At 55.9% G+C, this 12,252-nt stretch overlaps 1 protein-coding gene across 1 annotated transcript; it reads left to right on the top strand.

Moving 5' to 3' along the window:
- The first annotated feature begins 2,974 nt into the window (after positions 1-2,974).
- Positions 2,975-5,691, top strand: BMP4 (bone morphogenetic protein 4). The gene is made up of 3 exons (XM_088538921.1): positions 2,975-3,078; positions 3,482-3,858; positions 4,710-5,691. Exons 2-3 carry the CDS (start codon positions 3,489-3,491, stop codon positions 5,549-5,551), a joined length of 1,212 nt encoding a protein of 403 aa, XP_088395047.1. The 5' UTR covers positions 2,975-3,078; positions 3,482-3,488; the 3' UTR covers positions 5,552-5,691.
- Positions 5,692-12,252: the final 6,561 nt, after the last annotated feature.

Genomic DNA, 12,252 nt, shown 5'->3' with positions numbered 1-12,252 from the left:
GAACTGGTTTGGAAAGGCCTTGAGTCCAGAGGCATCTCCTGAAATGCTGCAGTTAAGGGAAGAGCTGGTCTTGGAAACAGAGCTGGCCTGATTCCTCGAGGTGCTGAACGGGGACCTGGGAGGTGCTGAGCAGGCAGAACCTGGAAACAGGACAAACGTTAGCACTGGGCTGGCACTTTGTCAGAATTTGCCTGAGCAAATTGACGATTAACAGGCGAAAGGTGCAACCAACGAGAGCAAATACCTGCTCCGCAGCCAGGAATCGCTGCAAGCAGAGCTGGGCACACGGGCACCAGGGGACCTGCCAGCTCCCGGGCTTCACGCGGCACCACCAGGACAAGACGTTTGTCACAGTCCAGGTCTGTATGGGCATGAATCACTTCTTTGTCTGCCCGTTCTTTGCAGGATGACGTCCCCAGTGACCCAGTGTTCAGCGTCAAGAGGAGGCCACAGTCTTGCTGTCCCGGTGCCGAGCCCCCAGGACGGCTTTTCAAGGAGGTCAAGGAGGAAAAATCCTGGCTGCAGAGCTCCAAATACAGCTGGGACTGAACCGCAGGCGAGAACCTGAGCAATGTCCCCTCTCATCCATGGGAGCTGTGATGCCGGGGTAAGTGTGCCTGGTGTTGAGCATAGACATAATATTCTCTATTTTTGATTTGCAGGATCTTTAAAATACGCAAGGGTGCATCTACCACTGAATTAAGCAGTGTTTGCTTTTCAAACCTTCCACATTTGTATTTTTAGCTGCATTTTGGCATTCGCTCTTTTGGTTGGAATATATAACACACTCGGTTATTTAGCCTGCCTGGACCGAATTCAGCGTGCGTGTAACTCCACGGGCTTCAGCAGAAGCTACGTTCAAGGTGAATTACTCTCTATGGGGCTAAGGAAATACAGCTTCTGTAGAAACGCATGTCAGCTCCCTCTGTAAATGCTACACTATTTCCAGCCTTGGTTACTCCTTTGTGGTTTGGGTTATGTATTTACATTTTATGGAATAAATACTACAGCTTTCCCCATGACTAACACTTCTTAGTAACCCGTAAGCTACTCATATACACTATTGCGTCCTACAAGAGCCTAAACCACACTGTTCTGCACCGGGTTTCTGTCCCCAGCTGGCACACGGTTAACCAGCGTTACATAAGTCGCTTTGGATCCGAATTGAACAGGCTGGCTCACCAGAGCCGGTCCTGGAGAGCGCAGCACTGCATTCCTTGTGGACAAGCATGAGAAACACGGACCCCGTCGGATCCAAACAAAACCCCAGCGCAGGCTGTAGGCAGGAGAGGAACATCTTGCTGCTTCTCCCGCGACGAGAGCGCCCGGTTGCTTTTGTTTCTAGCACAGAGGTCTGTTTTAAGAGCTGCGCTATACCGGCACTTGCATAAGCTTTGTTTATAGACTGGAATATTTTCAATGAAAATGTTATTTAACTTTAAAAAGTTGCACAGCAGCTACTCCAGAAATTGTTTTCCCATGTTAAGAATAACGCACAGTGTGATACACTTGAAATGGGGATAGCAATATTTCACAAATTTTGATGGATTCATGGTCCAAATACCTTGCTAACAGATGTTTCTTTTAAACTCAGAGTGCTATAGGAATAACTCAGAGATATTACAGCGTCAGCACTGCCTTTTATCTGTATGTGTCCTTTCGGTGACATCCCTAGGCTTTTTTAATGCATGGGTCAGGTCAGAGCTAGAAAAGTTTAAACACTAGGAGAAGTCATGGCTGATTTGGAGTTTTGGGGATGCTCCCTTGGGCCTCTGTGGGCACAGCCTGGATGGTTTTGGGCATCTGCGGGTTTACGCTTGTCCTTTCTGTGCTTGCTTTTGGTTGTGGGTTGATTTTTGAACTTCATTCCTGCGCAATAAAATCTTTGCAAAGAGCAGAGCCTGCCATAAAGGTATAGGAAGATGGGGAACATCTGGGGTCTTCCAGCTGGCTGAACGTAGAGATCCATACCCTAAGCCAGCAAAATCCTTATTGACAGCAGCGGAAGAGGTATGGGCATGAAAACTAGAAGACAGTAGTAGCTTTAGTGATGGCTCTTTTAGACCAAGGCATCTGGAGATGCCTGCACTCCTCCGATCCTACTTTTTGATAGCATAAATTAACCAACTTTTCTGCCCTCGGGTGATGCTTTGCTCAATGCAAAGGGATACCCCAGCAGGGCAAAAGGATGGTGTTTTAAACAACCCTTTTTGGGGCTGCTCAATCTACTTTGTGGCCTGTCGGGCTCCTCACCAGGGCCCTGTCCCAGGAGCCGTGTTCCGGTTGCTGCTTCTGCAGGTCCCTGCAATGTGCCTGGTTGGTGCTCCGGGAGAGCCCGGCCTGGCTCCCAAGCTCCAAGCTGGCCCCTCTGGGAACCCTGCGGGGTGGGAAGGGGGAGTGAGGGTTGTCCTGGCCACCCCGGAGAGCAAACCCAGCGGGCGGTGGGGCAGCTCGGGCGGGAGCGGGGCTAATCCCCACACCTCCTGGTTGCAGGGGTTTCCCAGCCGAGCTGGAGCTTCCCATTCCGGCTGCCCTGGGAGATGGGAGCAAGGGAGGCACCGGGTCCCCCTCTGCATCCCTTTCTCCGCGCGGCTGCTTCCCGTTCCCCGGCGCTCCCGCGAAGGGAGAGGCGCTTCCCGGGCTCCCCTTTCCAAGGCGGAGGCTCCGCTCAGGCGCCCGCACCGCGACCACCGACACATCCCGGGGCTGGAGGGGACCCCGGCGGGACGGAGGGACCCCGGGGGGCTGCACCTGAGCCCCGCACTCGGGAACGGCCCCTCCAGCCGCACGAACCCACCTGAGCCCCGCGCGCGGGGCCGCCCCCGCCGCGCTGCGGGGCGGGCCGGGCCGGGCCGTCCCCTCGCGGGGCGGGTCGGGCCGGGCCGGGCCGGGCCGGGGCCGGGGCCGGGGCTCCACGTGACCGCGGGGCCGGCAGAAAAAGCGGGGCCGGCGGCGGCGGCGGCCGCACTGCGCCCGGGCGGCGATCGCGGCGCCCGCTGCCCCGGGGCTTTCGGCGCGCGGCGTCCGGGCGGGCTCTCCAGAATCATGGACTGTGCTGATATGCCTTGCTTGCTGTCAGTGAGTACAGCCCTCTTCTTCCTCGCCGGCTCTTCTCACTGAGTTTTTTTTTTTTTCTTCCTTTTTTTTATTTTTAAATTATTTTATTAGTTTTTTTTTTTTTTTTTTGGTGCCCTCCGGCGGGTCGCGGCGGCGGGACGCGAACCGGCGGCCTCGCCGCTCCGGGCGCCCCTTCCTCCGCCATGGGGGCCGCGATGCCCCGCGGAGCCGCCCGGGCGCGGGGCTGCGGGCGGCGAGTCCCTGCCCCGGGCACGCGCCCGCCGCCGCTCCCGAGCTGCGCCCCGGTGCCTTGGGCCGCTTTATTGCTCTTAAATTTCCTCGGCAGACGGAGGAGGAGGAGGAGGGGGGTTGCTTTTCATCCTGACTTTCCTTGTTGTTTGTTGTTGCGTTTTTTACACCCCAGAGACACCATGATTCCTGGTAACCGAATGCTGATGGTCATCCTACTATGCCAAGTCCTGCTAGGAGGTACTAACCATGCTAGCCTGATCCCCGAGCCCGGCAGGAAGAAAGTCGCAGAGCTCCAGGGACAAGCCGGATCCGGACGCCGCTCTGCCCAAAGCCATGAACTCTTGCGGGGTTTCGAAACGACTCTGCTCCAGATGTTCGGGCTGCGAAGGCGGCCTCAGCCCAGCAAGTCAGCCGTCATTCCTGGTTACATGCTGGATCTCTATCGGCTCCAGTCCGGGGAAGAGGAGGAAAGCCTCCAGGAGATTAGCCTGCAGTACCCGGAGCGCTCGACCAGCCGGGCAAACACCGTGAGGAGCTTCCACCATGAAGGTCAGTGATGGGAGGAGGTGAATTCCCAGGAGCCGGGGGCATTTTGGTGTGTTGGGAGGCTCGCGGTCGCATGAGGAGCAAGATGTGCCTGGCCCTGAATTTATGGGAGGAAAACCGCCTCCTCCGCCCCAAGCCTGCTCCGAGTGGGTGACAGGCATGCTGCGCTCCATTTATTTATTTTATTCTACTTTTTTCAGCATCCCGGGCTTAGCCGGCTGTATTCTTGAGAGGCTTTTGCTCCTGTTGATAAGAGCCGGTTTCTGCCAGTCCCCTTGGCCCCGGCATCGCTCCTGGGGTTCGCGCGGCTTCCCTGGCCCCGGCTCGGATGTGGGAGCCAAGCCGAGGGCGGCCTCTCGCCCCTGGGGTGCCGCGTTTGGACCATCAAAGCGGTCGCTGCTGCTTTGGGTCTTAAAAAAAAAAAAAAAAAAAAAAAAAAAAAGGGGGGGGGGGGAGGATGGAGAAAAAAAAAAAAGTACTTGAATTTAATACTTACAGCTGTGTGTTTATAAGGTTTATTCAATAGGCCCTTGTAATGTGATCCAAATGTTTCCTAGCGGATGTTTCTTTTCCAAAGTAAATCTGAATTATTAATCCGGCCGCATCATTACTGCGCTGGAATTCGCCTCTCCTTCTCCCTCGGCCCCCCGCGGGCGACGAGGCACCTCGGAGCCGCCCGGAGCGGGGCCGGCCGCGCGCGCCGGGAGGGTGGCAGGGAAGGGCCGATCCCGCCGGGAGCCCGCGCGGCCGGCGGCGCCGGGAGGGATGCGCCGGGGCAGGTGTGCGCGGCCGGCGTCCCGAGGCTGACGCGCTCTTTCTCTCCGCACCGTTTCCCCCCTCGCCGTCCGCTCCAGAGCACCTGGAGACGGTGCCGGGCCCCAGCGAGGCGCCGCGGATCCGCTTCGTCTTCAACCTCAGCAGCGTGCCCGACAACGAGGTGATCTCGTCGGCGGAGCTGCGGCTGTTCCGCGAGCAGGTGGAGGAGGCGAGCGCGGCCTGGGAGAGGGGCTTCCACCGCATAAACATTTACGAAGTGATGAAGCCGCTGTCGGAGCGCGCGCAGGCCATTACGCGCCTCTTGGACACGCGGCTGGTGCACCACAACGTGACGCGCTGGGAGACGTTCGACGTGAGCCCGGCCGTGATCCGGTGGACCAAGGACAAGCAGCCGAACCACGGGCTGGTGATCGAGGTGACCCACCTCCACCACGCACAGACTCATCAGGGCAAACACGTCAGGATTAGCCGATCTTTACCTCAAGGGCGCGGGGACTGGGCTCAGCTCCGGCCGCTCCTGGTCACTTTCGGGCACGACGGGCGAGGCCACGCGCTGACGCGCCGAGCGCGCCGGAGCCCCAAGCACCAGCGTTCGCGCAAGAACAAAAAAAACTGCCGCCGCCACGCGCTCTATGTGGATTTCAGCGACGTGGGCTGGAACGACTGGATCGTGGCGCCGCCGGGCTACCAGGCGTTTTACTGCCACGGCGACTGCCCCTTCCCCCTGGCTGACCACCTCAACTCCACCAACCACGCCATCGTGCAGACGCTCGTCAACTCCGTCAACGCCAGCATCCCCAAGGCGTGCTGCGTGCCCACGGAGCTCAGCGCCATCTCCATGCTCTACCTGGATGAGTATGACAAGGTGGTCCTCAAAAACTACCAGGAGATGGTGGTGGAGGGGTGCGGGTGCCGCTGACCCCCTTTCCGCCGCCCTCTCCCCCCTTCCCTCCCTTTCCCACCCCCTTGCCCCCGAACCGCTTGCTATAGCTGGACTCTTCTCTAAACTAAACGTTCACCTTGACCTTATTTATGACTTTATGTGCAAATGTTTTTTTTTTTGACAATAATGATCATATATTTTGACAAAATATATTTATAACTACATATTAAAAGGAAAAAAATAAAATGAGTCATTATTTTAAAGGTAAGCGCTTTTGATGTCTCACCTCTCTGCGGAGCTGCCGAGGCTGCATCCGCAGCCAGGAGCACCTGGGAACGTGTTCCCCCTCCTCCTCCTCCTCTTCCCCTGCCTCTGCTTTCCCTCCCCTCTTTATTTTTCCCCCCTTTTCTCCCCAAAAGCCTTCACAATTGTGAGTGTCTCTGTTTCTTGCCGAGGTTCTGGGACCCTGCGTGCCCGGGTTGCGCCACGCGGGAGACGAGGCTCCCGGGACACTTAATGCAGCTTCTCCCCGCGCCAGGACCGGAGCCGCCCTCGCTCGCCCAGCCCGGGCGCTTGCAAAGCACCCACCAAAAAATGCATTTGAAAAGAAGGCGAAGATTCACCCGAGGGCTTTGCGCTAAACCCGCGGGGTTTATACCCTCCGTCCAGCTTCAGGATTCCCCAGGTTTTAAAACTATTAACATTTTCTCCCCCCTGCTCCCTCTTTCCACCCCCTCCAAGGGGAGGTGGGCTCCTTTGGGAAGCTTCAAAGGTTTGCATGGCTCCTTTGAAGATCAAATCGCCCCATTACAATGCCAAAAAAAAAAAAAAAAAAAAAGATATCTGCAATAGTTAAGTACGTGTTAGCTAATAGCTACCTGCGCCGGGGCCTTCCCAAATTGCTTCCGAGCAGGAGGCTGAGCAGAGCTAAGCAGGTACAGCCGAAGGTGGCCCACGTTCCTTGGCTCCGATGCCATGGCCTGACCCCCTTCCATTTGGGAAATGGGGAGCTGGGCAGCCCCATGGGAAGGGAGGGCAGCCCCAGCAGAGGCCGCGTGTTTTTTTTGCTTTGCTCTGCTCTCCAGTGCTCTGAAAAGGGCAGCTGGGTAAAAAAAAAAAAAAAATCCATGTGGAAAAGTTGCCAGCAGCCTTGGCTCCCTGAGGAGCGCAGGTGGAGAGAGGAGATGGGAACGGCGGGGGGAAGGCCCCGCTTGGAAGCGGCAGCGGCCGCCGAGCCCGGCGGGCCGGGGGGCTCCCGCGGCGCCGGCGCTCGCGCCGCCCCGCGCTCATTCCTGCCTTTGGAAGGGAAATGCGTGGCCCGGGGCAGCAGCGACCTGCTGCCTGCCCTTTGATGGCTGCATATCACACGGAGCAGCCCGGCCCGGGAAGGAATTCCATTTGGAAGCGGCGTGGGCTCGAGGCGAGCGCCTCGCGGGGCCGCCGCCGATAACCCCGGGCCTGCAGGAAAGGGGTGCCTTGAAGCACAAAAAACCCTTCTTTCTTCCTTTATTTTTTTTATTTTTTTTTATTTTTTCCTTCAAAAAAGAAAAGGTTGAATGAATGAGTTAAATAAAGAGGCTTCTCCTAGGTCTCCGTGCCAGCTCCTCGGTGTATCCCGGGTCACTCCGAAGGCCAGGACATGTGCGCTCACCTCTCTTGGATTTAGCTCATCCTCTGTATAACTGTGCAAGGAAAAGCCTCCGGCCGCCTTGCTCCTCTACAGGTCTCTTTGGTTTGGTGTTGAGCCTTGTCTTGCATTTAAATGGTGACATTTGCATCGCTTTTGTTATTTTTGTAGCTCCACGGGGGCAGAGGCGTCTGCTTTTTGCATCGGTGCAAGGAGCAGAGCAGGGCGATGTTCTCCTCATGTCTGTGGGAGCCTTTGCTTTGGTTTCCTCCTGCCCCAGCTCTGGACTGTGTCTGAGGGGCAGTTGGGCCCCGCAGTGGACTCTTCTCTCTAGGAAATATAGGAAAAAAATGCTTTTTGTTTGTTTTTAAATCATAACATTTCAAATCTGTAAACTTTATAGGAGTCTGAACTATGGATGTAAAGCACTTGATAGTGGAAGTGATGCATCTTTCAAAACATTTGTAAGTGCAGGGGGCATTTTTATCTTGGGTATTTAGTGTGAAAAGAGGAAAATAAGATAAAATGGTCAGGGAAAGCACAGCAGAACCAGGTCCGTTTTCAGCTTCCATCTGGGACAGCTGGTGGCTGTGGGCTGAGCTTGGGTGCAAAAAGACCTGTGGCTTCACGGGTGTGATTTTGGCTCTGGCTTTGTGCATTCGTTGCAGCGGTTGTGTTGTTTAATGGTGCCCTCTGCAATCAGTGTGATGAGCTGGGCGGCCTCCGGCTGTAGCCGCGCGGATCCGGGTTCCTCCCGGCTCCTCTGTGCCAGGAACCACCTGGAATGTGCGGCCCGGGAGAGCGGGAGCGCGCGCCCAGCGTGAGGCGTTGAGCTGTGTCTGCAGGTGTGACAAATGTACCTGCTTCAAGTGCAATAACCCCTCCGACTGCGGCGCGTGTTGCTTGCAAATGTCCCTGATTTCGGAGCGAGCGCTGTGTTGGTGGCGGCTGGCACAGGACGTCCCGGATCTCCAGCGCGCTTAAACGCGAGGGTGACGGCTGGAGATAAGGCCCATCAACTTAATCCCTGCCTGGCCGGTTCCGTCTGCGCCGGGGAAGGAAGGGCCATGAGAGGGACCGTGTGGGGCAGCTCCTGGTGCCCGGGGAGCCCCACGATGCCAGTGAGGACCGGGCAGCCCAACTGCAGCTCCCCTTGGTGCCACCTCCTCTCTGCGCCCATCCCTGTGACGTCTGGTGACGCTGCGGCAGCACCAGCCTCCAGCGGTGCCGACCGGTGGCTTGCGGATGTAGGAAGCGAGGAGAAGATGCCCGGTGGGGTTTAGCAACCCTCGGCGGTCGCCTGTGAGGATGCTGTGCAGCGACGTGGCCCTGGAGAGCCGCCATGGCCTGGGGGAAGATGCGCTGAGGACACCCTGCTCGGCCCCTCCTGGCGCTGGGGACATGGGACACGACGTCCAGCCAGCGGAGCTTGGCGAGAGGTGCCACCTCCAGCTCCCAGCAGCTCCACCGGTAGCCCTGTGTTGTCCTGCTGCCACCCCTGACACCTCCATGGATCCTGTCCCCGCGCCTTGCAGGATCCTGGGAATCTTCTGGCAGGACTTCCTATTTTTTCTTGCAGGCAAAAACCCGCTCCCAAGCCGAAGCTCCCGGCGTCGCTTTGGGAAAAGCTGCTGTCCTGGAGGTGCAGTAATTGAGGAGTGCTGCTCAGACAGCCAGGCTTCGCTCGTAGCCGCAGGGTCCGAGGCTTTGCAAATTAGTTTCTAAAAAAGCAGATTGGTTTGGAAGAGAAGCACCGAGGTTTGCGCGCTGCTATTCTGGGAGGAACACAGAGGCCTTGCAGCAGAGCCAGCCACGGCAGCGAGGGCCCTCCTGGTGCTGCCGGCTGCATAGGGCACCTCCGGCCAGCGTCTCTGCTGCTGCAACCTGGCTGGGATGGCTTGGAAAACTGTCGGATCTCGGCATGGAGAGGCGCTTTGTTCTCCCTGCTCTGGGGTCTCGTTTCGGGTCCCCGCTGTGCCGGGCAATAAAACGTAACCCCGGCTGGAAGAGCAGCACCTAGGCAGGTATGAGGAGGGGTTATTGCCTTCCTACAGGTGAGGATCGTGGGCACAGAGAGCTGTAAGGACTCAGATGTGGTCGCATATTGCCTGCTATTCATCCACATAGGTCCCTGTCCCGTGACTTACCCACAAAAGCATCCTTTGCTCTTGGGTCTGTCCTGCTGAAGATCCACCACTTAACCTCAACCCAGTGCTGGATTCCTGTGTCATATAAAGACAGAGGAGGTGACAGTGTCCATGTCATTCTCTGAGCAAGCATGGTAGTGGCAGAAACAATCCAAAGTAGGTATTTCTTTTCCTTTATATTACCCGTGTCCTATCTGGGAAGGATTAAATAGGATTTCTAATAGATGATTTTTTACCTGGCTCCTTAAAGGCTGGAGATGTGGGGTGTTTCAGGGTGTCTGTCTCTGCAAATTCCTCTCCCTTTCAGACCTATCTGTTGGGTTAAGGTGAAAGTGACTGAGGGTTTTGCAGACTCAGAGTCTGAAAAGTGTGTTGAAAACATGCAGCCAGGCTGAGCACAAACCACTACCTGTACAAATAAGGCATAAAAGCTCTGTTGGCAGAAAGGCACCTCAAACCTGTTCCTCATCTGGCGCTGGAGGATCCACCTAGGCAGAAGAAGTTGTGAAGGGAGAAGCTTTCAACCAGAGCCTTAGCAGAGCTGAAGGAGGCACAAAACCCCAGCAAACGCCAGCTCTGGATGAACCACTTGTGCAACAAGATGTTCATTCCACCCAGCGGATGGATGAATGTCCTGGGATTGGGCTTTGCAAGGGGTCTCTCCTTGATTTGACCTCTGCAGAAGTCCCATGCTGTTCTGTGTTGTCAGCACTGAGCATTTTTCATGCACTGCATCGTGCCCATGCCTTGATGCTGTGCTTTGCACAAGAGCGTTGAGGAGGCCGCAGCTCCACTGACCCTGCAGACCCTTCCCCTGCCCTCCCAGGACCCTTGGGTGCTTTGGGGAGCTGCTGCTCTGGCACCAGAGCCTGAGCAGAGAGCAGAAACCCTGGTGCTCACCTAACATCTCAGCATTCCCGGGCAGCCCTGGTCGTGTGCTTGGAGGGAGATGGTCAGGGCTGCCTGCACGCCTGGCCCAGCTCAAGGCCATCACCCATGAGGCTTCACCGCAGAAAGGGGCCACAATGTGCTGGCTCTCTGCTGATGTCGGAGGTGAGGAGAGCTCTACTCACATCCACCCCTATGTTGCTGATCTCTGCTTATGCTACGGGCAGACCTGGACCCACTCAGATGTGATCTCTTGCCTTGGATGCTGCTTATCAGGCAGTCTGTGTTCACCCTCTTGAGCATTTCTTCCAGGTTTCCTTTCACACAGGTGCTGGCACATGTCGTGTTTATAAAGACAGACTTTCCTATTCACTTTCGGTCCGATTCCCCCCTTTCCTGGAGGTCATGGCAGCTGAGAGCCTGCAGATCCAGGGAGTGCACAGTTCCCGGAGGAGAAGCTTGCTCACTGTTTTAGCACGGGATGGATCGGCAAAATGTCGATGCTACTCTCTGTTCCTTGAAGTGTTTGTAGTGATTTTCTCCAGAGGTCTGTCTGGCACCGTGTCCCATCTCCAAGGGTCCTGCAGGGAGAACGTAGGAGCAGAGCAACCACTTCAGGGTGGTTTTCAGAGCATCCCCTCCAGCTACATGCAGATTGGGGCTTCCCAAGCCAGAAGTAATTTGCTGTATATAATAGATGAAGGTGAATTTTCCTTCCATAAATTTCTTGGCTTTCTTTATAAATCTATCTTTTTTTTTTTCCTTCACATCAGCAATGTCCTGTGCCAGTGAGTCCCACAGCTTAATTATAAATTTCCTTTTAACTCTTTCCTTTTACTCGCTTTGAAGCGATCACCCATATCACCTGCCCAGCAGCTCTAGTATTTTTGGAAATGGGAGCAGCTGCTTCCCACCTTCCTTCTCCATGCTGGGGACCAGCTCCCTGCTGCTCCCTGACACCTCTCACCTCCTTCCTCTGCTCTTGCCAGGCCGAAGAGGACTTCAACCATCTTCCCTTTGGTGGAAGTGACTTAATTGGCCTGCTGAAAAGAGCAGTAATCACAGGAACGCGTCCCTAGAGGCTCCCCTTGCCGGCAAGGTCCATGTCGGGCCGGTCACGTGCAGAGGGGACGGGGTGGCCTCTGGCTGCAGCAGGACTTTCTGCACCTGCCTCAGATAATTCCCTTTGTGCTGGTTTTATGGCAGGGACTTAAAGCCCTTCTGGGCTCCTGCATGTTTTAGCCCTGGCCTTTCCTGATTAGATAATCTCACACCTTGTGAACGTGTTTGGGGACATGAGTTACACCTCGTGGTTGGATGGAGACTGCAGACTCCTTGTCACTGGTGTCTGAAGTGACTCAACCTGAGTCCTGTGGGCGAAAAGCAAGTGCCTTCCCCAGCAATCCCCCTGCCCCTCGCCTCTCCCTGGCAACGTGAGATGAGATGTCATGAAGTAATTGCTTGAAACGGGCTACACTGTTTTACATGTTAGATTATATGGAAGGCGGGAGGGATTTTGCATTGCTTTTATTGGCTTTGTCCGCTTTGTCGGCGCTGTAACATACACCTGCTATTTAATGCCAAAATAAGTCAAATCCTCCGTGCCAAGATTAGCCAAGACGTGTTAAATTGATTGTGCTCCTTGCTGGGGAAGGCGTCCGAGCGCTGCACAGCCCGGGCATGTAGGGAGGGCTCACAGGGGCTGCTCCTCTGCGCCAACCCCATGACACTGGGGACATTGCTTGGACCAGCGCCCTAAACTGGAAACCACTCGTCCTCTTCGTGCCTCGCCAGCCCGTTATCTGGGTGGAAGAAGGACTGGGGATCTCGATGAAGAGCCGTTTGTATACTTCTTTTCCCTGTGCTTTGTTCTGTCTCCTTCTAAACCCTCCTTCACTTCTATGTCCCCACCATGTCTTGAGCGCCGTATGCACTCAAAATACGCTGCTTCCCTGCTTAGCACCAGCGTGGTGTGGAAAACTGCAGCGAGCATTTGCTAACGGTGGATGAGGTGGGCAGAGCTGCAACTCGGCCCATTGCCCTGCCCCTTGCAGCTCCTGGGTCCTGTGCTGCAG

This window comes from Tinamus guttatus, unplaced genomic scaffold, assembly GCF_059628265.1.
Source record: "Tinamus guttatus ecotype Peru unplaced genomic scaffold, ASM5962826v1 Tinamus_guttatus_pri_ptg000048l, whole genome shotgun sequence".
NCBI lineage: Eukaryota > Metazoa > Chordata > Aves > Tinamiformes > Tinamidae > Tinamus > Tinamus guttatus.
The sequence above is the reverse complement of the archived record's forward strand: the minus strand, read 5'-3'. Positions and strand labels throughout refer to the sequence as shown.

Excerpts from the sequence above, each read along its gene's own strand:
- BMP4 (XM_088538921.1), top strand. The coding sequence starts at position 3,489 with ATGATTCCTGGTAACCGAATGCTGATGGTCATCCTACTATGCCAAGTC. Across the intron at positions 3,859-4,709 it reads GAGGAGCTTCCACCATGAAG|AGCACCTGGAGACGGTGCCG; the intron begins GTCAGTGATGGG and ends CGTCCGCTCCAG.